The 23,395-nt window shown below is 45.7% G+C and overlaps 1 protein-coding gene across 1 annotated transcript in view; it reads left to right on the top strand.

Annotated features, from left to right (window-relative positions):
* The window catches only part of IPO4 (importin 4), a 3,008,003-nt gene that overhangs the window by 277,426 nt on the left and 2,707,182 nt on the right, over nucleotides 1–23,395 (top strand). Inside the window, exon 4 of the mRNA XM_069633964.1 lies at nucleotides 7,039–7,080. Within this exon, the coding sequence (XP_069490065.1) occupies nucleotides 7,039–7,080 (42 nt within the window). The remainder of the gene's footprint in view (nucleotides 1–7,038; nucleotides 7,081–23,395) is intronic.

Here is a 23,395-nt window from a genome sequence, read left to right as displayed (position 1 = left end):
AGAGCCTACTGCAAACTGGGTGAGACTGCATGCCTGAATTTTGCATAGGTACTAAATGATGGATAACCTGAGATCAAGTCAGAATTATGGGCCCATGCATTTCTAAAGAATCTAAATTTGGCTTTCCCTGGAGAGTCGATTAGGTCCTGCTGCGACATATTCAAAGATCTTAAAATGGCTAATATACGTGACTTAAATTCGACAAGAGATGCCGGATGATCTTCTATAAGCATTAACCTAAAGTCCTCAGAGGGAATTGGCTGGAGGCGAGATCATTTTGCCAAATGAGTTTACCATACACCATTCATATTTATCTGCCAAGGGATATAATCCCAATTCATGCAAGATGATTGCATTAGTTAGATAGCCAGGGAGGCCTAAGACCCTTTTCCACAATTTGCCTTGCAAAAGATTTGAAGATGGCCCCATATTCAACAAACATGCGTCCAAGGAATAGAGTAGGATGGACTCTACTTTCAAAGAATAGTAGTGAAGCAGGGGCATAAGAGAATATCTACAGTACCTAGAGAAAATAATTTGCATCTGGGCAGACAGGTGATTAAGCTTAATGGTCAACACTGTACGCCACCCGCCGACAGACATACCATTCGATATGTGGTAACCCAAATAAGTAATCTCTTCCCTTATCATGATTGGTTGTGAATTTACAACATAATTGAACCTAGCCCATTTCTTCTTAGTTGTAAATGCTATAATATGAGATTTGGCTGAATTAATTGTCGTATTATTTAAAATGCAATAATCATGGAACATGTTTAATTTATTTTGGAGCCCAAAGGGTACCTTATCAAATAATATTACATCATCGGCGAATGCCAACCAGTGAAGACGCAGTTTGCCCTAAGGTTACCGGGAAGTTGTTGGTTCCCTGCCATATATTCTCGATGTCAGCCAGGTATAGATTAAATAATACCGCGGCCAAGTTGCAGCCCTGCTTCACACCAATTCTCGTCGGGATGTTGTCAGATAACAGACCCTCTGAATTAATACGCACCCTATATGAAGTGTTCTGGTGAAGAGCTGCTATTATCGCCACTAGCTCAGCAGGAATACCATAGGACAGCATATTTTGCCAGAGACGATTGCGCAAAACACTGTCAAAGGCAGCTGATAGATCTAGAGATGCCATATAGATCGTACCATTTGACTTTGTGCACGATGCTGACAGTAAGTGGGCAAGAATTGACGCATTTAACTGCGTGCCCATTGCCCGACGGAAACCGACCTGCGCTTTTGAGAGAATACTAGAGGCACTGACATAAGCTTCCAATTCACACAAAACAAGCCGTGCGAAAATGTTAGCTGCTGTATCTATTAAGGCAATTGGCCTGAAATTTACAGCGTTTAAAGCGCCCATTGTGTGAATTGGAATTACAATTGCCATCAGCCATGACTCAGGAATTTTTGCCAGATTGGTATATTAGCTCGTAGCGGGGGAGCAGGTACCTGGCCCAAAAGTTGGAGTCGTCCTTGAACACACAGGGTGGCAGCCCATCGGGCCCTGCCGCTTCTGAAAATTTCAGCTGAGAAATTGCCCATATTATGTCCTTGATTTCCCAAGGGCAAACAGGGGGAAACTTCAACTTCAAATTAACTAATTCCAGCTTTCTATGGTGAGTCGGTAGATCATATTTTTGAATGAAAAAGTTATTCCATTCAAAACCAGATATGGTTGCCACCATACATTTATCTACCTTACCTGTAGGATTTCTTAAGATAGACCATAGATCCCTGGTGTTATTTTTGCAGAGCAACTCAATCATGTGTTGATTGGCAAGATTGTGGGCGGCCTGACAGAGCGTCTTCGACTGCTGCTTAAAACGAGCAACAATAAGGTTTTTTTCTCTGCCATAGTGTGGCAAACTAGTACGCATGCGTCTTAATTTACGTAGCTCACTATTTTTTGAGTTTTATGTTTTGCAACCTGTGCCAAATATGGGTGAGCAACCATTGGTGAGTTCGTATCTAGGGAATCCTTAGATAAGCTCACCAAATGCGTAAAATCATAGTCAGATTTGTTTCATTGATTTTTTCCACATTGCCCACAGATAGGTGATCATTGTGAATCACTAGCAGATCCCTATTAACCAGGAACGCCAATTTCCGGCAGATGGAAGGGTGCCATTTGACAGAGTATGCCTGTCGCATTCCACCATAGCAGCGGAAACAGAAGATTCATATGCATCAATCCCCAAATGTAGGCAAGTGAGCAGCATATGATGATCGCTTGCGCCCATATTCAAAACTGAAACGGGGTCGAGTAAACCAGAACATGCCCTTGATGCAAACAAGTAATCAATGAGAGACGCTGCAGTCCCACGCTGCCAAGAGATTTTAATAGTGTGTCGCAAGTTGGATCGGATAAGTTCCCCATGCTTCAAAGAAGCTTACCCATCGATTTCCTCTCTGAAAGGCTTGTTGAACATATGGTGAGGAATGAGAGGAGGGCCGAGCAGAAACATTCAGCTCCAAATACGAATTCAAATCGCCTCCAATCACAATTTCATGATTAGGGCAAGAAAGAGATGCATGGCCTAAGATTCGATTTAATTCATCTAAAATCGAGTCCAAAGAAAAGGCACTCGGATTCCAATAAATGGACAACAAGAGCAGTGCATGGATTTTACAGTGATTAAGGATCACTTCCACCAGTATACATGACTCTGATTTGTCTAAAATGCGTGGCTCCACTTTCAAGCCATTGTTAATAAGAATGGCAATACCACCAGATGGACGTCCAGATTGAACACGTCGTGCCGGAACACTAAATCCTGTGTATCCGTCTAACGCGATCTCATCTAACTCCATAGTTTCCTGCAAGAATAAAATGTCGGGTTTGTGATGAGTCCCTACCCGTGCATGCCATACCTTGAGATTGCTCACACCACAGCAATTCCAGGAGGCGATAGTAATCCCGGACAGTTATGATTCCAAAGTTGCGGTCTTCATTGATACAGCCACTTTAATCAAGGGCTCCAACCAAGATAGGCCACTTAAGGCTTGCGTGAGCGAAACCAATTGTAAAGATAATTGGTTGGCATGGGACTCGAAAGGTGCAAATACTGGACCTTCCACACGTTCTATTGGGGGTGTAGGTACGAAGTCCACAAATGCCCAAGCGCTCTCCATGTCGGCAAACAGACATGGAGCGAAGCCCAGAAAATCAAAATCATTTGTAAAGTCCAGTATCATTTTGGTTATCATCAGAGATTGGACTCTCCACAGCACTCTATGGTTGTTATGTGTGGGTAGTTTGACCCAATCTAAGTCCTTTGAAGATAGATTTCTTAGTGAAGGAATCTGGAATCTGAAAAAATGAGTTAATCAAAAAGGATCTGTTGATCCATGCTGTGCCATTGATGTCCGGGTTACTGACCCAACCGAGTATTAGTTTCATGTCCTTAGGAGTTTCTGAAAAAAGCAACTTGTCAGCAGGAAACTCTGGTAAGTTGGTCTTTCGAGCAGAGTCATCCTCGGGAGGGACATTCCGCGGCGGGGCCGATGGTGCTCGAACATCCGCTGGACTAGAATCGATCCCCTCCTGTTCTTTGCTTCCCAGTAAGACGGTTGCCTGTGCTACTGACTTGACAGCCTGGGCCACAGGGTTCAGTGCCGAGGGCACAAGCGCGCTCGCCTTTTTTGGAGAGATTACCCCTTTCGTTTCCACTATGGCCCGAGTCACCACTTTTTTAGTTTCAATAATGGGAAAAAAGCAGTGAAATTGGGGTTGCGACTTGGCAGATATTAATCTAGTGTGGGTGGAAACCTGCACGTTGCCACTTTTCAGAGCTTTGATCTGGAGATGTTTTTTACTTTCCTCATTAAGCTCACGAAGATCCAATGCCTGCTCATCCTGATTTGCACCTATTTTGGTACTTAATGTTGAACTGGTTTCTATTAGCGCCTGGGGACAAGAGTCCGCGGTAGCTTTTTTCGCCACTTTCTTCTGCAAGGCCTTGGTGAGGGCCAAATGTTTTTGTGCTCTACGGAAGGACTTCTTTGCCTTACGAGAAATAAAGTGCCTTCCCTCTTGCAATGCTTGGCCCTCCTCTAGCTCACATGGCAAAGGAGGAGCCTCGGATTGAAGTGTGGTCTGACCATCAATGATATCTGTCAATGGTGTGGGACTATCTGGTGTGTGTGGTCAATCCTATTGACATGCTGTGATCCTGCAGATGGAAGAACTGAGGGATCCAAAGGTTGGAACTTCGCAGCCATCTTAAAAAGTAGTTGTTCCACCTGTAGAAGACGATCATGGTGGAGCTTGGCTACTTCCAGCAGATCGATAGCCTCGGAGTCGCCAAGCTCCAAACCAACCCTAATATCCCCTTGCAATACTTGCGAGTATGATCTTTGTGGCACATAGGTGTTCAAATTCCCGTTTTCCGTTTGAGAACCTTGCGATCGTGAGGAACTGCTGGGCGGAGCAGGGGTCAAGGTGGAAGCAACACTTGCCAGCATTTGTTCAAATTGGGCAAAGTAGTAGGCTTTTGATTGTTCTTCCGCCAAAATAAAGCCTTCCAATCTGGCCATCTTTTCTTTCATGAAGGCAAGAGAGCCCTGCATTTCCCTTAATGAACAATGGGTTAGCTCATGGCCCTTGTCCAAAAGGTTAAGTATACGCGATATCACTGGGAAGTAAAGGATCATTTGGAGGCGTGCCAGAGGACAGATCTTCCGGAGTTGAAGATAACCGCACCTCTCCTTCAGGGGCGGTGTGATTTACATCATTCCCCAGGGAAAAGGCGTCCAATCCACGTGGAAGAAAGGTACCAGATGGATGAGGTTCGTCGGCATGAAAGTTATTGTAGCTAGCTGACAGTCCCCCTCCCACGCTCTTCACTGGGGTGGCTGGGAGGTCTCTTCCACGGTCGCCAAGCTTTTTGCAGCTTTTTTCATCAGGAAGATGGAAATGAACTTATTCCTGGAAGGGAAATGACCTAGAGGCAGGTGAAGAGGGGCCCAATGAGAGCCGCACTAGTTTACCCAATTCGCTCATAATTGTGGGCGCCAGCATCGATGTGTCAAACATGAGGAAAGCCTGTGTATTCATGCATTGGGGTGCAGTTGATGTCATGGACATGGGATACCTCACAAACCACCTCCCCATCATTTTCATCGGCTTCTTGAACAGAAAAGGTTGGAAGGTTTAAGTCCCGTTTGGGGGCAGTTGTGGGGTCCTCCTTGTGAGGGGCTAACTCTTCCACTTTATGACCTTAAGATACCCTTTCTTGCTCTGGCGCAACAGCCAGCACATCAGACGATATTGACATGGATAATAGAGACTTTTTGTTAGATGGTAACAAGGGTAGAGTGCTGTTGTGTGATTTGTTCCCTACATGCTTCGCTGGGGCCTTAGGTGGGATACCTGACTTTATGCCGCTTCTCAATACGTGGCTCATAATCAGCACTTGGGACAGTCTCTAGTAGGTAGAGGCTAGTGCGGATGTACACTTGATAAAAGAAAGCGGAGGGACTCAGCCTTCCACCACTAGCAAGTACTACCACTTAAACAAAGAAACCACCTCCCCACACTCTAAACCTTTGGAACAGTGTCCTATGTGTGATTGTAAAAGGTAAAGGAAGGGTAAGCAAAACAAGACAGGGAACCACAAACTCAGTAATGAGAATAGATAGATATTTGCATCTCACAAGGCAGGAGTGTCAAATTAACTGCACAGTGTTAACAAATGCTCATACCACACAACCTACAGATAATTCAAAAGGATTGTTTCACCGTGTTAACTAGCGCAAGCAAACAATTCTCAACTCCTCAGTGCGCGAGCTGTTAAAAACTGACACTAACACTACACTGTTAGTTTTAAACACCAGAACCCAAAGGATCAAAGGCATAAAGCCTGCAGTCTCCTAAGGGTAGCAAAAGGTTCAGAATGAACCCTCCAGCATCAATGTTTTGCAGGGGCCATGAAAAGCACCGGAAATCAGAGGCAGAAATCACCTCTCACAGGTGCTGGTACCTTGTTACAGACCTCCGTAGGCGGGGGATCATCCCTAATAGCACAGGCCCGAAGCTTACTACCCACGGAAACTGTTCAGCCCAACAGACTATTGGCAAAAGACCCGGCGGCCCGGCCCGCGCACAGCAAACAGTACTTGGCTTGTACTTGGTGCGCGGCGCGGGTGCGCCGGGAAGTGGTTATTTAACGAGGTAGGCTGGGCGTCGCAGAGGCAGGGGGGGCGGAGCCTCCCTCCCAGCAAAACCTTGAAAGAAAAAAAAGGAATTATAAACACACCGCTACGTAGTGCCAGCAGGCCCAAGGTAAGCAGTGTTGAAAAGCACACAGTCACCTCCTTGAACTTGAATGCAGGTCAGGCAAATGGAGTGTCACAAAGAAAGACGTCCTCCTCAAGTAAACCGCTTCGTAAGACACAGCAGACACAACAGCCACAGCAGTCCGTCAGAGAGCCAGAGTACCACGGGCGGGCGGCAACAGCAAACAGTACTTAGCTTATACTTGGTGTACTAAGAATATATTTTGTTCTGCAGGCATGAGGCTCCTAACCAGTGAGTGTGAGAGCACATGGGGTAGATTGTAGTGTTTTTGTTTAGTTTGTATTTTTAGTTTAAAGTCTATTTTGTAATCTTGGTTGGACAGGAGTTGTACACTCTTGGGACATCTGTACTCCTGGTCACATTTCCTCCTTACAATACTCTTTCCATTCCCTCCAAATTATGCAAATGTAATCAGTGACTGTCCAGGATTGCACTAATCATGTGAGGGAGCCAAGTGAATAAATGAGAGTAAGGCGCCTAGTAGAATTGCTCATTTAATCTCTCTGGCTCTCAGAAAAGTGAATTTTTTTTAACTGTGCTTAGATTGCTCCATTCTGTAGTCTGCAGGATTGAATATCCTGTGTGTATGGATGAAGGGTGCATTAGTCACTGCAGTGAGTGACTCATATTATTTCCTTGTGCACTGCCTTCTAGGGTTGCATACTGTCTACTGGACGCATCCTTATTGCATTGTGAATGCCCTTTTCATTTTCTTGTTTCAGCCTCAAGTCTCTAGTGCTCAATGCCATACAACGAGAGCCTGAGTAAGTACAAACTGCCTCTGTGTGTGCACGCTAGATGTTTGATTGTGTGAATGGGTCTGTGGTGAGGAATTCGCAAGCAAAACAAGAGGTGATGTCTGGAAGGTTTAGAATTAATCTTAACCTCTGCCATCGCTCTGGGCAACCCTCCAGACAACCATGCTTCACCTGCCAGGCCATTACCGAAAGGGGAAAGCCAGTCATGATTGGCCATGCATTAGACTAATGGGTCGGAATGTCGACAACATTGGGATTAGGAGCCACCAACCGTGCATTAAGTAGGCCTTCTACAAGGTAAATGTCCAGCCCCTCCCTAGCCTTATGTTTCAGTACCCCAAGTTACACCCACACCCCATGCCAGCAACACGCGTTCAGCAAATGCCAGGATTTAAGAGGACTTGTCTGTAAATAAAAAGAAGTAGGCTTGATGGACATCCTGTGCCTGTTTATATGTCACTGCTAAGATGGATTTCTGAAATCAACACTTGGGGAAGATTTTAGGAGGCCACTCTAGGTATGGTTAACAGGGAGGTCTGAGAGCTTAGCCAAAACCCAATCAAGGTACATGGAAGAGCAGTCAAAGTTTAATCTCGGGAGTGATTGAGCGTGGTCTAGGGACCCAATGAATCCACGCAGACTAACACACAATAATTCAGCTTAGTATGTAGAAATTATTTATTAGGCCTTTCATAACACACTAGGAAATGAAACGAGCAGGTAGTATTATTGCACAAAAAACATATTTCGATTGGATTATCCTCCCACATATTTCTGATCTTTGATATTTCCAATATCCAGCTTTGCGGCTTCTGAATTATTTTTTTCTGCAGGGGGCGCTGTGCGTTGTAGCCTGTCGAGTCGATGTCCCCTGGCGGTCTCAGTATCAACGTCTACGTCACCGCAGGTACATGTAGCATGCGCATCGCCCGTTGGCGTCAGTTCAGTTTTTCCGCACTTACAGCTTCAGATGCAGTGAGCCCCGTTCTGATGGAAATCTTCGAATTTTCTTCGAAATCTATTTAAAACGACCTCGAGTTCTGACACGAATGGCTTCGGCATCGTCCACTCCTCGATCCGGCTTTAAAAAATGCTGTGACTGCGGTGCAAAGATGTCTGTGACAGACCCTCGCAGTATCTGCCTGTGGTCGACTCATCAGTCTTCGGAGTGCGAGGACTGCTTATCTATGGCAGCCAAAACCCTGAGAGTGCATAGAGGGAAGCTTGCGGCAGGTAAGGCCCAATAATCCCCCTCGACTCCATCAAAACAAAAGACCTCAGACGAGCCGAGGACAGTTTCTCCACGTCAGAAAAAAAATCCTCCCGTTCACAAAGTGGTTGTCACCACTCGTCGACTTCGAGACACTGCAAGAAACGGCGCCATAGATCGCCATCTTCCTTGTCTTCTAGTTCACCGGAAAGGGTAGTTTGCCCCACCAAATCCAGTTCACCTGCCTAGTGGGAAGAGTTTAGGATTCGAATGTTAAGGGTTTTCGAGAGCACTGGCTTGCCTCCCTCGACAACACCTAAAGGCGAAGCTCCGGTCGAAAGACCTTCGAAGCACAAGAGCCGTGCGTCCTTGGACCCGGCGGCCAAGTCTCCTCGAGAGCAATCCCATCCCTCAAGTCAAAGTCTCCTCAAAGACTAAACCATTGACGCCGAAGGACTCGATTACGACAGGACCGAATAGTGCATCATCAACGCCTCTAGTGTCTATCTCCTCAACACAACATGCATCAAAACCATCGACGCAACCGTCATGGCTGTCGAAGAAGCCATCGACACAACTGTCAATGCCATTGACGTCGACAATTTTAACTTTTTCAGCTCCTGTGACAACATATGTAAGGCCAGCTTCGATTGAGAACACCCCGTTTGCTATGCTCAGATTTCTTGAAATCCCTCTCTTCTATATATGAAGATGCAGAGGAATCCTCTGATGAGTCGGAGACCCTTTGGGTTACAGTATGGAACACCATCTGTGCCTGAAGCGCTAATATCAAGAGGACTCGCGCATGAAAAACGTGCAAGAGTGCCTCTATGAGGCAAGTGGAATAGACACCCCTAGAGGTTGAATTTGGAAGACCAGAACCTGGTGACCATGCTGAGGTAATATACAGGCAGCTAATGTCAAGGGTTATGGACTACATGGGGTGGTCAAGACCTACACCTGTCTTTGAACAGGATGATCTTATTGGCCACATGAGGACCCAATTGTCCCTTTTCATCAAGCCTAACAAAGGCATGTGGCTACTAATTGGGAGACACCAGAGGTTATTCCAGCTGTAAATAAAAAGCTGACCGCTAAGTACAGAGTTTCTAGCTCTGACCCTTTTTACCTCTCCAAACACCAGAAAGTCTGGTAGTTCAGGCAGCTACCTCCACAAGTAGGCAAAATGCCCATCCTATGATACCGCAATATAGAGACGACAAACGTTATGATGCCATGGCTAAAAAGTTTTTTCGGCCTGAAGTATGGCCTTGGAAGTCGGCCAATGCTACATGAATGCTAGCTATGTTCACACACACCCTTTGGGAGTGAATTTCTATGGCGGCTGACCCATATCCCTGAAGGGGAGGAGCGAGACAGATTCCTTAACATTGTCAAGGGTGGGAAAGATGCAATGTCTTGACAGTATCAGTAGAGCTATGACGGCTAGTAGAGTGATGCGCAGGTTTGCCTGGTTGAGAAAGTCAGGATTTGCCCCAGACGTACAATACAGGCTTCTCAACATGCCCTTTGACAGCACTCATTTATTTGGAAACAAAGCTGATGAGAGTTTGGAGAAGCTTCAAACTTCCAAGGCGGCGGCCAAATCCTGTGGAGCTGCAATAAGACAAACTCCAAACCGCCCCACGGGTATGCCCTGGAGGGGGTAGGTCCTTTCGCCACTACTCCACATTTGGAAGAGGCAGAGGGCAGCCAGCTCAAAGAGCACAAAGATGATTCCCCCGCGGTTGACGGGGAAGAAGTACTAAGACCACAACAGCAGCGGCTGCCTTACCTTCAGCTGCTCCAAAACCTCTCATGTCGTCTTTCACAAGACTGCATTAGGATGTAGATTGTCCCAGTATCTGACAGAATGGCGGTCTATTACTTCAGATGCATGGGCATTGGAAACAGTTGCCCAAGGTTACTGCCTCCCTTTTCTGCAAAAACCTCAGTCATCCACCGGGGAACAACCGTTGAAGGCTCCAGATCTGCTCCTTATGCAGTTGATTGTATCACTGGTGGAGAAAGGTGCTATAGAACCTGTACCTGTAGCGGAGAGGAACAAGGGTTGTTACTCCCTTTATTTTCTAATCTCCAAAAAGGACAGTGGATTGATACCCATCTTGGACTTGAGAGACGTGAACAAGTTCCTCAGACGGAACAAATTCAAGATGGTAACACTTTCTCAGATCATTCAGGCCCCCTAGCTTCAGGATTGGATGGTATCATTGGACCGCCAGGATGCTTACTTTAATTTGCCGATCCATCACAAGCACAGACGGTACTTGAGGTTCGCCGTTGGCGATTCTCATTATCCGTTTCGGGTTCTGCCATTTGGGCTGACCTCTGCCCCAAGGGTTTTCACCAAGCTGATGGAGGTTGTGGAAGTGAGTCTCAGGAGAGGGAGGGATTCTCATCTACCCCTAGCTAGACGATTGGCTGATCAGGGCCAGTTCCACAGAACAGGCCCTGGTACATCTCCGCTCCACTTGTCACTCCCCGCACAGGCTGGGCTTCTCCCTCAACTTCAAGAAGTCCCACTTGATACCATCACAAAGACTCGAATTCATCGGAGCAGTCCTGGATGCATTCCTGGGAAAAGCCTCACCACTAGAAGTGAGGGCTCAAGACCTTCTGGAGATGGTCACCAAATTCCAGAATACCTAGTATCTACCGACCTTCGATTTTCTTAGGTTGCTCGGCCTCATGGCATCCTGCATTTCTCTGGTGCCGGAGGCTCGCCTGAGATTGAGATCTCTCCAGTGGGTTCCCAGGACCCAGTGCTAACAATTCTCAGGCAGGATGTCATATCGCCTTCAAATCCCAAACAGTGTCTCACTGGATCTTCAGTGGTGGGTCTGTCGGGAAAACATCTTGAAAGTAGAACTGGTTTGGCAACCATGGCTGGAGAGAACCGTAGTGACGGACGCCTCACTCACAGGGTGGGGAGCCCATACCAATGATTTGACCATCAGCGGTCCTTGGTCTCCATCGGAGTTCAAACTACTTATCAACCTATTAGAGCTGAGGGCCATCAGACTAGCGCTGAAGGCCTTCCTGCCATCTGTACGGGGGGGGAGAATGTCCTAATGATGGACAACACAGTGGCCATGTACTTCCTCAACAAAAGAGGTGGTGTAGGGTCACTACCACTGTGCAGAGAGGCAATGCTCTGGCTCTGGGCGATACAAAAAGGAATCTGTCAGCAGTTCACCTAGCCGGAGAGAAGAAGAAAACCGCGGATGCTCTGAGCTGGCAGCACAGTCTCCCACGAGTGGGAACTAGCTCAGGAAGTCCCTCAGGAGATTGTCACCCTTTGGGGAACCCCCTCAAGTGGATCTGTTTGTGACCCGTGCCAACCGGAAGTGCGAACTGTACTGCTCAAGGGAATTTCCCCCAAGAGGAGCTCTAGTAGACGCGTTTGTGGTGGACTGCAAATGTCCACTCCTATACGAGTTTCCTCCAATCCCTGTCATTCCTCACGTAATCAGGATATTAAAGTTCAGGAAATCCATGATCCTAATTGCCCTAGACTGGGCCAGGAGGACGTGGTACCTGGACCTTCCGGACATGTCCATCTGCCCTACAATACGTCTTTCACAAATAGAGAGACCTTCTCTCGCGAGAGGAGGGTCTGGTTCTCCATCCAGATATCGGGACAGCCTTCACGTATGGTTTCTGAGAGGCTGAGATACAAGGAATGGGACCTCCCGGACGACGTGATGGAGATTTTACTTTCGACCCGAAGGCAAACAACCAAATCTTTATACCGCTGCCGCTGGAAAAACTTCTACAGCTGGTGTAGAGATAACAATGTTACCCTTTTTCTTGTAATTCACCTTTAGCATAATTCCAGCTATGAGCAATTTGTTAACCTTCCAATCTAGTAATCGGGCCAGGCATGTAAGAGTCTCTGTAGGTGTTAATATCCGATGGCTTACTTTCCAGGTATAGCCCATTCTGGTTTGGGATTACTGATGAGTCTGATAATGTGTTTTTTTATTTTTTATTCTCGTTTTTTTTTCATTACGCAGAGCTCATTCTGCCAGTAATATTCTAATATAGCGTTTAATTTCCTCTGCAATCCGACTTGGGTCCTATCTATAACCGGACGACCACTGATGAAATTCTTGGTAGAACGAAATCCATGCGTGACAGAAAGGCCCCCAAATCGGACAGTTACAGATTGACCGGACAAGGGAGCCAAGACGCAACCTTGAAGGAGCCCCCCTCAGTCAGGGCTCACGCCCGTTCAATCTCGCCTGCAAAAAAGTATGTTCGTGTAAGGCAACCAGAATAGCCAGTAAATGCACAGGGAATTGCCTGTCCCTTAACTTACACCACAGTAAATGTCTATTGATGCAGTGTTAGGGAGAATTCTCATAAATGGTTGATTTCCCTTAACTCTCTATTCTCAAAACGGTACTGAGTCACAGGTAGGGATAAAACAGACCTCTTGCTCTGTGAGCATACAATTTTATAAACAAAAAGACAGTCTGATATTTACTTAGGTGTCACTAAACACTCTTCCCACAACAAAAGTGGTATCAATTATCACAAAATTTTATTAAGATTCTAAATTTCATAAAACAATCATAAAAATGATCATCGTACATAAAACATATACATTATGCTTAAAACCACACAAGTAGAAATACCATAAGTGAGTAAAGTTTGCAGATGTTCTTTTAAGGATCTTACAATGTGTGTACAACTCACACTCTGATTCCTATGTCACACTACTAATGGCCTATTTCCTATTGGTGTAATACAAACAACTCGACTTGTACAAGTTTCTGTCCTTAAGATACAGTGATGTAGGACATTCTTCAGGGGAAATTGTCTTGTGCCGGAATTTAAAAATTCTTCTTTCCTAGGGGAGAACTCTGTTGGTCAAAAAAATGAACACCCTATTAGTATCTAGTAACCAAGTATCAATCTATATTTACATAAAACATATGTACCCTCATCCCTCAAAGGGTAAAGGATATGTCTTAAATTACATACCTCTCTTCCCAATAATGAATCTTGGGCTTTTTCAGTTGTATGTTGCAGATTCCCGATTTCTTCAGGTATTCTAGCGTTTCCTTATCTCTCCCTTCTCTATAGTAGTGTGCAAATAGGGTAGAAATAATAGGGGATTTAACAAAACCTCCTATATTTATTAACTTCCCAGGCTAAAAAATAGGTGAAAAATCTTACCTATATCAATGCAGGGTTACGCTACAGTATGGCTGAACATCTTGATCCCAAGTGTTCTATAAGGATTCTTCCTATGTACTGGTGAGCACCAGACTCCACTACCCTTATAGGGTCAAGTACCTGTAAGAAATAGATCCCCCATTCAAATTCTTATAATCCCAATTGTTAAAAAAATGCCACCTCCACCATGGAGTTTCTCAACAAATCCTGCCCTCACTTACTTGTGAATACTTTCTCTTGACAACCAAAACCGTAGTGGCACCAATCCTGTGTCCCTGCTAGGATCTGGTGCCCCGCGATGTTAGCTGGTAAAAACGGCTTGAAAACGTGACGTCATGACCCCTACCACGACTGAACCGCCCGGTGAAGCCCTGCTGCAGGTCCGAATCTTCAGAATCCGACGACAGAGCAGATCCTCCAGGAAACTTCTTCCCTTGAGCTGGTGGGACCAACCAGTTCGCCCAAACTGCAAGCCAGAACCCCTCCTCTGGTCGAATTCGCTGTACAGAGCTACAGTGGGCCGGATAGCCAGGAAGGTCGGACCCTGCTTGGGTTTTAAGGAGCGCACCTTTTATTCGTTGCTTTGCTCTGCTGCCGGTTTCTTCCCTGGGTAGTGCAGGACCCTCCAGTCTTCCTACTTCTGATGAGTTCGACAGTCTCTTCAGGAACGTGAGCCTGCAGGAACTAACAGGAACTTCTGCCTCGGCTACAGCTCCCTCTCTGTTTTAAGGTACTGTGCAAATCCAGTTTTTCGTTTTGTTCAGCCGTGGTGAAAGTGTTTGAATTCTTTCTCCAATCCGAGGGCTTGTCCTTCTCTTCTCTTTGAAATAACTTTACTACCAACCAACCTCATCCGGAAACCCTGGCACAAACTTTACCGCAAACTACACTGAACTGTATTATCTTGAGCAAAAGACTTTTGAACCATTGACTTTGGCCCTAAGCCTTTTCTATCTGATTTTATCATTGTAGTCTCTCTTGTTCGCTTGCCTGTTCATGTGATTCAAATTCTGTTAACTTCTGTCTTTCCCTCCCTTTTAAATTGCTGGAGTGCCATTTTGCTCCCACTTCATTTTATGAGCTTAACTTGTCTGGAATTTAAGGGAAGTGGTGTATTAAGAGTGTGATTTTTAGACTGCTTATAATTGTGTAATGTTATACAACTGAAGAGTGAAATAAATGTATATTCTTTTACTTGAAAACCTTGAGTCAGTGTTTGCCTGAATCATAGTAATTGATGACCTTTGTGTAACTATTTGATACTGCTCACTTACTCTTGAGATAAGTCTGGCTGCTCCGCTACTGCTATCATTCCAACTGTGTAGTACAGGCGTGTACCAAAGGTGAAATTGTACTGTCACTTGTAGTCTTAATTGTGTGTGGTGTTCCCAAAGGGTACTGCATATTATTCTGCCCAACATGCAGTCGCAGGCCTGTGTTTAATCTATTGCTGCCCTGAACAATGGGGGCCTTCCAGCGCTTTCCAGATTCCTCTCAATCCATTTAGTTATTTGCCCAGACCTTTGCGGAAACATGTCTGGGATTTCTGGACTTGACCACTTTCAGTGGCCCAATTAACCAATTATCCTAGAACTAGTCTGCAAAGATCTTGCTTTCGCGATTTGCTTTCGATATCGAGAAGGAGATGGGTCGATGGTTGTCTGGTGCTTGTCTGATTTTGGCCCCATAACCCCTCTTGTAAATGGACACTACAATAGCTTTAGACCAGGAACTTGGAATTGCACAGTTCAAGACCACATCAAACAAAATGAGCAGAATTCACGACCACAACTCGATCTGATTTTAATACTGTGTTGGATGCACCATTCGGACCAGCCGTCCTCGTGTTAGATGACTTCCTTATGAGGCCCTCTATAGATGCAATGGCCAGTCGCTAGTGCCAGGAGGTATCTGCCTGTTCAATTTTATGCCAGGACCTTCTGTAAACACATCGGAAATGCGCTTCCCACTCGCCTTCAGGTATAGGATTGCTTTGAAGATGTCCTTGCGAAGAGTTCAGACAACTGTTGGATCTGATAATTAGCATGGAGTCATGCTGGGGTAAAATATCTAGAATTTTTGACCCCTCCTTATGCGCTTGAATTAATTTATAACCCCTCATCCAATTATGCCAGTTTTAGTTTCACTTTGACCACTTATGTTACTGAGCCATAGCCACAATTTCTTAATCGAAGACCCTTTCGCAGGTCCCTCCTTTATTTTTTTTGGAGGGTCAAGGGGATGGGTGTTCAAGTTCTTTCTTCCCCCTCTGGTTACAGTTAAATCTTTCAAGAAATGCTTGAAATGAAGCTGGTTGGATGGTGTCTCGCTTTTATTCCAATGTGGTTATAGATGTGAAATCAGAAACGGCCTTATTATATTTGGCCACATTACCAATATGTCTAGAAATCCTGTTCCACCTCTGGTTCGCAACTAGGTTCGCTAGCCAGGATAGATCGGTATGCGGTACTTCATACCCCTTTCTAAGTGTGATCATGTATTTGACTGCCCAGAGGATTCTCAAATGTAGGTGTTGGCTCCATCTTTAATATATGCCGATAACTGCTACATTGTGAAATCTAGGCCCATTGGTATAGGATTCTCAATTCTAGAATTGGACAACTATCACCCCAGCCGAACAATCTCTCAGCTTACGGTATGTATTAATCACACCACTAGTGTGGACACTGGCCGCAGGCACGGCCAAGCATCCATGCCCGATAGAATACGGCTTTGGCTTTCCGGTCTAGCTTCATACATAGCCGCCCAGACTGAAACACCCGACGTACCGCAACACCTCTGCCACTAGCATACAGCGACTACCACCCGAAAGGAACCCAGTATAGTGGACCTCACAGAGACTCTCTCAAAAATAGCAATCTATCTCAAACCCTCAACAGCACCCACCCATGTGTCTGACCTCTCTTGGGGCTGCTTAGTCGAGTCTTGCCAGCCACCCAAGTCTTAGAATGGCAACATGCACACATGCATCTCCTAAGCTAAACTACCTAGAATTTCCCACCAATATGACTACGGTCACCGAGAAAAAAGCGCAGTGAGGCCACACAAGTGGGGAAAGAGCGCTATATAAATAACCAAATGCAATACAAGATGATGGTCACTTAACTCTGACTCTTCGACCCTCATTTCCTCAAAATGCAAGAACAAGGCAGTCGAGACTGAAGTAGTGCAGGAATGAGTACTGACCTGATCTCCACCTGTTTGTAGGCCCCCCTCCTCCCCCAGATAAACATTTAAACATTGTTCATAATTTTCAGACTCCCAAGTAGCAACATTTTCCACCCATCGTCTACCATCGATAGTGATCTGTGATTTAAAGCCTGCTTCTCCGAGACTTCCTCTTTCCCTCAGTGATTGATAAGCAATCAGCATTTAGATCCCCTGCCACCATAACATCTGTCCCATTGTCACAAAAGAGCTTCTCACAGGAGTCACCCAAATTCATCTAATTATTTTCAACTGCAACACAACTTTGATGTTCACCAACAGGACAGACCTTAAGGATGGAATTGGATTCCAGCAGCATGGTATTTTTTTACCACTAATAATATGCCCCTGAGGCTCCCCCCGTTAACTTTGTTGCTTGTTGAAAGACCATCTACGATTGGAGAATCTAATAGCCACACCTCTTGCAAAAAAAGGCTTTCATATTTTTCAAAGATTTTTTTGCCTCTCATTAATCCCCAAAAGTTCCAGTTCAAAATGTGAAGATTTTTTATGACCGTTTTTGGCTAGAGGCTGGTTCCATGATCCCCAGTTTCCTTTTGGACTGGGCCAGTGATTTTGTGATCTATTGCCAGTCCTGATGGTCTTTATTGGACCTTTCAAAGGGTGACCTGGCAAATGCTACCCTCCTACCATCACCATTTGATGAGCAACATATTTTTACCGGCCTATGGGAACCCAATTGGAAAGGTCCAGATGCAGCTTTTCCCTCTGTCGTGGGCAAACTGCTCTCCTTGGTGGACACTGTGCAGCTCATATCCCAATGATCTTAAGTAATTTATTTCAGAGAAGACCCTGGCCACAACACTTCTTGATTTGAAATCCAGCTGCGTGGGAAATGCTCTGTCAATGTCTCTTGAGCATAGCAATCTCAACTGTGGTATCTCATGGAAAAGATTAATCTCATTACGTCTATTGAGCAATATCCTGCGTTGTCTACCTTCTAATCTTTCCAGAAGTAGTCAGGACTCGTGTTCTCTCCCACTACTATCATGTTGTTTTCTGGCCTCGTTGTGGCACTTTGGCGGGGCGTCTGATTTTCCTCCTCTTGACAGAGAATACAGCAGCTCTGTGGTTGTCTTTTCTGTCCCTGCGGGTGTGGAGGAAAGGGGAAGTAATGTAGTCACTACGGTGAGTAACTTTGTTATTCTCTATCTGGCTCAATTCAACCGTGAGCTGCAGATCAGGTAGGAGCCCCCTGACCCCCGCCATCTTGTGGTTTCCTAAAATGTTTGCACCTGTGCTTAATAGCACGGTGGGCGCACTCGGCACGTGGTTCCTCTCCCCTTCCTCCCTGCTTCCCGATCCTCCCTCTGCCCGGCTCCTTCAACACCCTACTGCCCTGATTGGTGCACCACACCCTCATCAAGGACACCCATTGCAACCCTTTTCCCGGCAGCCCCTACGGCTAAGGGCCCCAAGGCAAATGGCGGCTCCAACAAAGGTGGCTCCAACAATTGCGGCTGCAGGGGAAGCCAGTAGCCAGCCGTCAACCTGCAGTGACAAAGAAGGTAGGGGCTGGCCAGGTTTGGGTGTAGAGCATTCACTCTACTCTGGATGTCCTGCCAAATAAAAAACCCACCTAAATTGTGATAGTACTGTGATTACTAGCTCATGCCCTCTAGGATAGTACTGTGATTACTAGCTTGTGCCCTCTAGGAGAGTACTGTGATTACTAGCTTGAGCCCTCTATGAGAGTACTGTGATTACTAGCTTGTGCCCACTAGGATGGTACTGTGATTATTGGCTTGCACCTTCTAGATTGAATTGTGAATGTTTAGCAATTACCAAATTTAGATAGAATTGTGAACATTAACCTCTGCCGCATCTAGACAGGATTGTAAATAACAGCAAGTGCCACACTTGGATAGAATTGTGAACGTTAGCCTCCGTCGCTTCTGGACAGAATTGTGAATGTTAGCCTCCATCGCATTTAGATAGGATTGTGAATGTTAGCAAATGCCACACTTAGAATTGTGAATGTTAGCTAATGCCACAATTGTGAATGTTAGCAATTGCCAAATTTAGATAGAATTGTGTACATTAGCCTCCATCGCATCTATATAGGATTGTGAATTTTGGCAAGTGCCACACTTAGAGCTGTGACTGTTAGCATGCACCACATTAGATAGCATTGTGAACATTAGCCTGCGCCGGACCCAGACAGGACTGTGGGTGTCAGCTAGTGCCACATTTAGATAGAATTGTGAGCGCTGGCTTGCTTCGCATCTAGACAGAATTTGAAGGTGGGCCAGTGCCACATTTGGATATAATTGTGAATATTGGTGTGCGTCATATGTTGACAGGATTGTGAATGCTGGCCAGTGCCGGATCTAGATAGAAATGCAGAGATATTCACGCACCACACCTAGAAAGAGTGTGGAAATTTAGTACATATCACTTCTAGATAGCAAGGCCAATAACCAACCACTAACAATTTCAACCCTCTGCATACACCTCTCAAACTCTAACCAAATGCAACCCTAAAGCACAACAAACCGCATAAACTTCACTACAGCGCAACAACAAAACAAATCATACATAGCTTTGCACAACTGCACCCGACTGCTACCGACTGGAAAGCACCCCAAGCTCCGCGAACGGTGTTAACCGAACTAAAGCTGCCAACAGCACATCACTGCTCTCTTGCACTTTTACAGCTTGTTCCCACTAACTCACCCCCATCCCTGTTCCTTTTCAGATCCGCCAGAGTACCAGGGGACCACTCCAGTGATGATAGTGCGCGGTACAAATATCCTTTAACAATAACATTAATACCCCTACAGTGTTATCCTTTCTATTACATCTGGCAAATCTGTGGCTCCAGATTGGTACCATCAAGGGATATCTGGCAGTGTTTTGTATTTTTATGCGCACTTCAGAGGAAGTATTGTATTTTAAGATTCCTCTAATAGTTCAGTTCTTAAAGGGACCGACTAATGTTTTGCCTCCAATTCAGTTTCAGGTCCCACTGTGGGATCTCAACTTGGTGTTGAACCTTTTGATGGGAGCTCCTTTCGAGCCTTTACATTCTTGTCCCTTAAGTCTGCTAACTTTAAAAACCCTCTTTTTGGTGGCAATTACATCAGCCTGAAGGGTGTGTGAGCTACAGGCGTTATCCTGCAAGCTTCCTCATATTGTCTTTTATAAAGACAGGGTGGTACTAAAAGTGAAGCCTACTTTTCTCCCCAAAATTGTCTGAGTTTCATCTTACTCCGAAGATCACGTTAACATCTTTTTATCCTCCTCCACATCCTGGGAGGGAAGAGGAAAGTCTTCACAGGTTTGACATTAGACGTGCACTGAGTTTTTACATCTCCAGATTGGCAAGATTAACACCGGATGACCAGTTATTTGTGGTCTATTCAGGTCACAAGTTAGGACTGGCAATTACCAAGCAAACTATATACAGATGGATTATTCTAAGAATATCGGGATGCTACAAGTTGACAGGTAAAGATCCGCCAGAACACCCAAGAACTCATTCGGCCAGGGGCATTGGAACAAAATATGTAAACTGCTTTGGGAGTGTATCCAAGATGAGGAATACGTGGGCGGACACAATCCATTCGAAGAACAAGTTACTTACCCCTGCTAACTTGCTTTTGACTGGCTTTTTCTCCCACCCTACTGCACAGTAGAATTCCCCTTGCGGTTGCAGTCTTTGCTCTCTCAGGGGGAGTAACTGTCAAACACAAGATACTACTCCACTCCTTAAAATTGAACTGAGGAAAACAGGCGCTGCGCGTGCTACATGTACCTGAGGTGATGTCGAGATCGATACAGAGACCGCCGCAGGACATTGACTCGACAGCCATAGACGCACAGCGCCCCCTGCTGAAAATTATTTTCTGAAGCTGCAAAGCTGGATATTGAAAATATCAAAGATAAGGAATACATGGGACGAACAGTCGAAAGAACGTTACCAGTGGTAAGTAACTTGTTCATCTCAAATATATACATTCACCAGTAGGTTCACTTACAGTACATCAGTCACTTGTGTGCAGGCGCGTTATAAATGCCATATCATATATCAATAACTAACCAGGTGAAACTGGTAAGTATTCAGATGCAGGTAAAATGATTAGAACCAATCGCGAGCACAATTCCTTTCACTTAAGAAATCCAGTCCCTGACACTTCGGGACTTATATTCAGGTGGGAATCCATTGACATTTGAGGAATGTAAAAATAAATTCCAGATACCGGAACGCAAATGTTTTCATTACACCCATGTAAGACATTGGATCTTGAACAAAAAGTAAAAGAAAGGGCCAATAGAACCCCACTGGGGTTGGAACTCACAATAAAAGGGGCAACTGAGAAAGGCATCTTGAGGCTGTTTCGACTGCTAGATGGGTCAAGTCTGGGAGAGGTCCTACCATACATGTCAAAATGGGAACAAGACTTTTGAGAACCCATTACGGAGGATATGTGGGATCAGATTTGGTGCCGGGCAATGAAAAGCTCCAAATATATACCAATCAAGGAATCTGCATATATACTGTGTTCCAGGTGGTAAATGACACCACAACGCATGCACTCAACCCAGACTATCCTTCTACATGCTTGCGGGGGTTGTGAACAGATTGGTGACTTGATACAAATGTGGTGGGCATGTCTTTTAGCAGAGGTATACTGGAAAGAAATCCTAAGTCACATTAAAGATGTAACAAATGTACAATAGCCTCTCAATCCAGCAGTGGTGTTGTTGGGAGCCTCGACAGACGGATCCTGGTCCGCCACCGGAAGCAGCGCCACCCTCAACACCCGTATGCTGAGCGTGGCCAGAATTAACCTGGCACACTCATGCAAGAACGAGCAGGGGCCTGTGGTAGCCATGTGGTGGGTGAGGCTATGGGGAGTGTTGGCAATGGAGAAGGTGACGGCTCTGGCTAACGACACCTATCAAAAGTTCCTGGTGGCTTGGCTTCCATTCCATGAATTTGTGGCAGATAGATAGCAGTTCTACTTTAAGCCAACCTGCATCGCAGCTTCCCCATTCTCTGACAACAGACTATGCTCAGGAGCAGTGGCCCTGACTGGTAGGAAAACCCAGATTGCACTAACAAAGGAAGGCGTTTCACCTCAGCCTTAATTTAGAGAGTAAACGGAGAAACAGGGGGCGGGGAGGATGGGGGAGTTTATGGGAGTTATACAAAATGTTATGAGCACTAAAGCTGGACATTGCAAGGAATGGAACTGGAAAAAAGGAAAATGCATGTGTGATTAATGTAAGTTCTTGGACTGTATTTGTGGCTCATTTTCCAATAAATAAAGTTTGTAAAAAAAAAAAGAAATCCAGCCCCAAGATGTGCTGGTCCTAGAGCCTAAAATCACAGGCTGAAACATTGGTTTCTAAAGGGAAGTTATTCTCCAAAATGATGCAATGGACTGTGTTGGTGACTTCAAACATTTCAAAACTATTTAAAAGTGGAATAAGAATGTGTCCAAAGACAGTGAGTTCTTCTCTCTTCCAGTCCTAAGGCCAGCACAGGGGTAGGAGAATTAACCCAGGTTCAATTAAGGGAAGTCAAGAGGGAAATGGGAGGCAAAGGGCTTTGCACCCAGTGCTATCTTATGGAGGACAGTGGGAAAACAGTTATGGATTGCTTACTTACTGTTTCACTACCAGATACTCTTATCAGGTCTCTCCACACCATTCACATTTCTCTTAAATGTTCTCACAATTGCACCTCCTCAGTGGCACAACCTTGTTGACTTCAGTTAGCACATGCACCAATTTTCCCCATGCTGGCTTGCCCTATCTTAGGGTTTGTTCATGCTCTTTCTTTCAACCTCTTACAAAGTCTCTTGGCAATGCTGGCGCATGTTTCCCCTGACTGACATCTCGTATCAGTAGAATTAACCATGTGTACCCTCCTGTTCGAGGCGATTGGGTCCTCCGACGTATTCCATATCTGACAGTAATCACCACAGCTGTGCTGCTTCGGAAAATCTTTCTGCGTCCTGCGTCGATGACGTAGATACGCCGTCCTAGAGGGCCTCCGTCGAGCCAACGTCACTGGATGTAGGACGTTCGACGCCCCTCGCCTCAGTTCTGTTTTTTATGCGAACGTCTTCGCTTCGGAGATCTCGGCGTGCCTCGATTCTACTGAATCCTGTTCTTTCGGTTCTTCGAACCTCTTTCTTCATTGAAATATTTTGTCGTCTTTGGCTTCTTCCACCCTGCGGTCTGGGTTTAAGAAGTGTCGGGTGTGCGGGTCCAAGATGTCGCTGACTGACACGCACGATGCTTGCCTCGGGGAGGACCATGATACGGATGACTGTATTGACTGCCAATCGCTCACATCGAAGGCCTTGCGGGAGCATAAGAAGAAGCTGTCGGTCGGTAAGGTGGCCAAACCCCGGAAGTCGCGTTCCACTGGTCTTAAGACAGATGATTCGAGGGGCGACTCTCCGCATGGTTGTCGTGAGTCCGGAGGTTCTCGGATGTGAGTCGGTCTCGCCATTCCTCTGCCTCTTCGAGGCACTCCAGGAAGTGCCGTCACAGGTCGCCTTCCTCGTCCGAGGACTCCGCCCGTCGGTGGGTTGCTTGTCCCAACAAGCATTCCACTCCTGAGGAATGGGATTCCTTCCAAAAGGTGGTGATGGGGATTTTTCAATCGCAGAGCTCTGGTCCGTCCGTGCCGTCTGAGGA

Source organism: Ambystoma mexicanum, chromosome 13 (assembly GCF_040938575.1).
Source record: "Ambystoma mexicanum isolate Mex_15411 chromosome 13, UKY_AmexF1_1, whole genome shotgun sequence".
NCBI classification, from domain to species: domain Eukaryota; kingdom Metazoa; phylum Chordata; class Amphibia; order Caudata; family Ambystomatidae; genus Ambystoma; species Ambystoma mexicanum.
Note: the sequence above shows the minus strand (reverse complement) of the source record. Positions and strands in the feature narration are given on the sequence as shown.